At 33.5% G+C, this 4423-nt stretch overlaps 2 gene segments (V, D, J or C); both read left to right on the top strand.

The window, feature by feature from the left end:
- Positions 1-1402: 1402 nt before the first annotated feature.
- LOC107685941 (Ig heavy chain V region 6.96-like) lies at positions 1403-1917 on the top strand. The segment is given in 2 exon segments: positions 1403-1457; positions 1553-1917. Coding segments are annotated over 2 exon segments (420 nt in total).
- A 1157-nt stretch (positions 1918-3074) lies between these two features.
- Positions 3075-3595, top strand: LOC107685940 (Ig heavy chain V region 914-like). The segment is given in 2 exon segments: positions 3075-3178; positions 3264-3595. Coding segments are annotated over 2 exon segments (378 nt in total).
- Positions 3596-4423: the final 828 nt, after the last annotated feature.

Genomic DNA, 4423 nt, shown 5'->3' with positions numbered 1-4423 from the left:
CTTAGGGAGCGTGATGGATTGTAGCGTGGTAGAAGACTAGTTAGGTACGCAGGAGCTAACCCATAGTACTATATACTACTCTCAGTCTGTTCAGGGACGCTTCACCATCTCCAGAGACAACAGTAAGAAATAGATGTATCTGCAGATGAATAATATGAAGAATGAAGACACTGCTGTATATTATTGTGCAAGAGAGACACAGTGATGAATACAGCTACAGCACTGCACAAAATCTGAAAACAACCATATAAACAGCTCACTATATAAAACCTCAGTGAATAAATTAATTAAACATTAAAATAATTAGATTTTTGCTTATACAACCCTATCAAATGTCTTCAGGAGACTTTGCATGGAGGCACAAGTCATATGCACACATTTTTTTATGCCTTTAATGAAGCTCTCATTATTTACTTTTTTTGAGAATGTTCCGTACAACAGCAAGGGGATTATTATTAAGTTTAGCTGCAATTTTTCTATTTGACAATACAGCATGTAGGGTCGAGGTTTGAAGCTGAATCCCCTTAGACATGAATCTCTAGTCTATCATGCCTTACAGTTCTATAAAGTACTACTAAGTAATTGTTTTTCCCCCCTTTGGTCATGTCTTGTCTCAGGAGAATCTATTTCTAACTGACTATAGTTAAAAATATTTATATAGTCACAGAAACAGATGGGATCTCAGAGTATGTTGTTTACTTTGACAGATGCTAATGGCATCTCACAGATTGAAAACACACAACACCTGGTTTTTAATACAGTCTGTATGCAGAATTAAAATAAATGAATAAATAAATAAATCAGACATTGTTTCCATACACACAAGCTGTCATTCTACATTTGTAATTTGAGAACCTGAAAAGCAACACAATTACTTGTGAATGAAAAACCCCCCCGGAAATGTTAACATTTTCTTGAAGAATGTAATAATGATAAAGCATTACTAAATGTTGAATAGTACATTATAGCAATTATTCACTGCTTCCACAAGAGGGAGTCCCTAATTTACAGTGAAAACCTGACATTTTTGTCTGAAAATGTAAATTGTTGAGACAAAAATATATAAAAGAAGTAAATTATAGAGAAAAAAAATTATATCACAAAAAATGTCATCAAAAACAGAGCCAAGAAATTAAGATACTTCAAATTCACTTGAAGTAAGTGTGGTTAAATTGGAGTTTATGTGTAATTCCTCAAGAGCACCATTTCAGTAACACCTCCTCACATTTCCACCCACATGTTACTTCAGAACTTTATATACAGCCCAAAAATGTGCCATATGCAAACTCGCACTCCACTTTTACTGTATATAAACACACAATTCAGCTCAACAATTGGCAAACATAAAATTATAATTTAGAATACAAATCTATAGTTACAAGGCAGTCAAGGTTTTTTAACAATGGGGTGGAAAAGCATTTGGCTGTTCATTATTGTAGTGATTTTAACTCAACAAGGTAAGTTTTGACATTTTCTTTTTTTCTAGCCAAGAGCATTCAATACACTAATGGATGCTCTACATCAATGTAATTTATTTATTTTTATTCCACAGGTATCAAAATCCGGTTAATCCGGTTGGATCAGTCACCTGCTGAGATCAAGAGACCTGGAGAAACAGTGAAGATCTCATCTGGTTTTTCTGGTTTTACAATGACAGACTACTTGATGCACTGGATACGACAGAAACCAGGGAAAGCTCTGGAGTGGATTGGGAGAGTTTACACAGGTGGCAGTTCTAGATCTGATTATCTTACTTACGCAGACTCCATGAAAAATCACTTCACTATGAGTGAGGACGTGTCTCAAAGTACACAGTATCTTGAAGCCAAGAGTCTGAGAGAAGAGGACACTGCTGTTTATTACTGTGCTCGAGAGACACAGAGACTCCATCTGATGAAGCAGCTCTACAAGAACTGACAGTAACTGAAGTGAGATGATGTTTAGCTTGATACCTTAATTCACATGTACATTATATCACTGAGAGTTTAATCTTGATTGCAATAAAAATGTGTACATTTTAGCCTTCGGCTTTCAAATTTGAATAGTTTTCTTTCTTTCTTTCTTTCTTTCTTTCTTTCTTTCTTTCTTTCTTTCTTTCTTTCTTTCTTTCTTTCTTTCTTTCTTTCTTTCTTTCTTTCTTTCTTTCTTTCTTTCTTTCTTTCTTTCTTTCTTTCTTTCTTTCTTTCTTTCTTTCTTTCTTTCTTTCTTTCTTTCTTTCTTTCTTTCTTTCTTTCTTTCTTTCTTTCTTTCTTTCTTTCTTTCTTTCTTTCTTTCTTTCTTTCTTTCTTTCTTTCTTTCTTTCTTTCTTTCTTATTCTATTCTCCCATTTCTAAAATCTTATAAATTGTTTCTGGAATAGCAAATGTGATTCTACCCTAAATAACATTATACTTTCATTGTATAATGAAATATTTATTTTTAAAATCAAAAGTAAAGTGGTATATTCAAATTATGTTGATATACAAATGTACTTTTTGCTTTGATGACTGAAGGGATGCTTAAAAGTTAATTTAAATTTCTCCCTGTCCTCCTCCAACCTCCTAAAGGACCTTTATCTAGGCCTTAAAATGCCACATCCAAGCACCAATCCTCCAAGACCACTGTAAACAGACATACTAGCAACTACCAAAAACACCAATCATAAAAACGTCTAACATTTACTGCACTCACACAAACGACAGTAACATCCTGATTTCTTCACTAGTATGCCAGAATTAGGAATAACAGGGTTAAAATTTGAAGCATTGCTGTGAAGTAAAAAAAAAAATAGCAGGTTGTTTTATCTAAGTTATCTGTATAGATGTTAAAGTTGATTTGATGAGTTAATGCGATTTTAAATGTGTTACTGTAAATATATTGTACAATAACATGTCGGAAATCCTCTGTACTGCCCTCAAAACAAAATAAATGTGAATTATGTATTATATCAATCAGAATTCAATTTTAAAAAATCTCAGTTCCAGTGTTGCCTTGTTTTTCAGAATATATGCAAATGTTATGATGTAGTAGGGAGGGTCACTATTACTTAAACTTTTAAAAGACTTGTGCTATAAAACAAAAGTCTCAGTCAGTGTTTGTGTCCAGCTGCAGTGAAGCTAAATATTTAACTCTGCAGTTCACAGTTTCGGTGTGATGATGGAAGTGTTACTGCATTTAGTTCCGCTGTTGATCATTTCATGTGAGAAACTCTTATTTTTTTCTGAATTGTTGAGGACATCCCACTGTTCTACATCATCTAACATGATTTGTTGCATGTTTTTCAGCTGTTAGTGGTCAGTCTTTGACCTCCTCAGACTCTGTGGTGAAAAAGCCTGGAGAATCAGTGACTCTGTCCTGCACTGTGTCTGGATTCTCAATGAGCAGCTATTACATGCACTGGATCCGTCAGAAACCAGGGAAAGCACTGGAGTGGATTGGATATATAGATACCGGCTCTAGTGCATATTATGCTCAGTCTCTACAGGGCCAGTTTTCCATCACCAAAGGCACCAGCAAAAACATGCTGTATTTAGAGCTGAAAAGCCTGAAGACTGAAGACACAGCTGTTTATTACTGTGCACGAGAGTCACAGTTACACACAAGACTGCAGGACTGAACAAAAACTATTCATGCATCACATCACAAAAGCAGTTCTACTGCAAATATCCCCAAAATATATAAAATATTACTTGTTTTTAGATGTTATTCAACACACTTAAGCAATTCTTTGGTAGCATTTTAAAATAATGGTCCATAGTTAACAGGTAACTATGCAGAAAGAAGTGCAGGACAAATGAGTAATAGTACAGAAACACTTCAGCTACTATTAACTACTCTGGAAACAAGAATAACTAATCATTAAGTAATAACGAATTTAGGTTTTAGACTGAGTTGTTATTCTTATTAGATAATCAATAATTACTGAATGAGATTAAACTCATTAAGAACTAATTCATAACTACGACAAATTATAAAGAATTACCAGTTAATTACTAACCACATTATTAACATGTGTGAGACACAAGCAATTTTCTATTTTACTGTGAACATGGTCATAAATTAAATATATAAATACATAAAATAAAAGTGACAATAATGACAACTATTGTTTACGTACAAGATAAGCAAGATAAGGCCATGCTTGGGGTTTTATTTTTATTTTTGGTCTGACTTTCTTTGTACTGATGTAAAATCAGCTGGGGGATGGACAATGCAAATTAATTGTACCTTCTGTCTTATAAACCCTCCATATTTAACTCCTCAGTATTTTGTCAGTGAGATTTTTGAACAAAAACTGCTGCAAAAATGATCCTCAGAATTACATGTTTAATAAGCATAATAGTATTTATGCACAGTAAGTATGATTTAGGAATACATTTTTATACTACTTTATTACTGACTGCTGTAGACAACGGTCTGACTTTTATTTTAACAGAGTGCAAAG

This window comes from Sinocyclocheilus anshuiensis, unplaced genomic scaffold (assembly GCF_001515605.1).
Source record: "Sinocyclocheilus anshuiensis isolate Anshui unplaced genomic scaffold, SAMN03320099.WGS_v1.1 scaffold1259, whole genome shotgun sequence".
NCBI classification, from domain to species: Eukaryota; Metazoa; Chordata; class Actinopteri; order Cypriniformes; family Cyprinidae; genus Sinocyclocheilus; species Sinocyclocheilus anshuiensis.
Note: the sequence above shows the minus strand (reverse complement) of the source record. Positions and strands in the feature narration are given on the sequence as shown.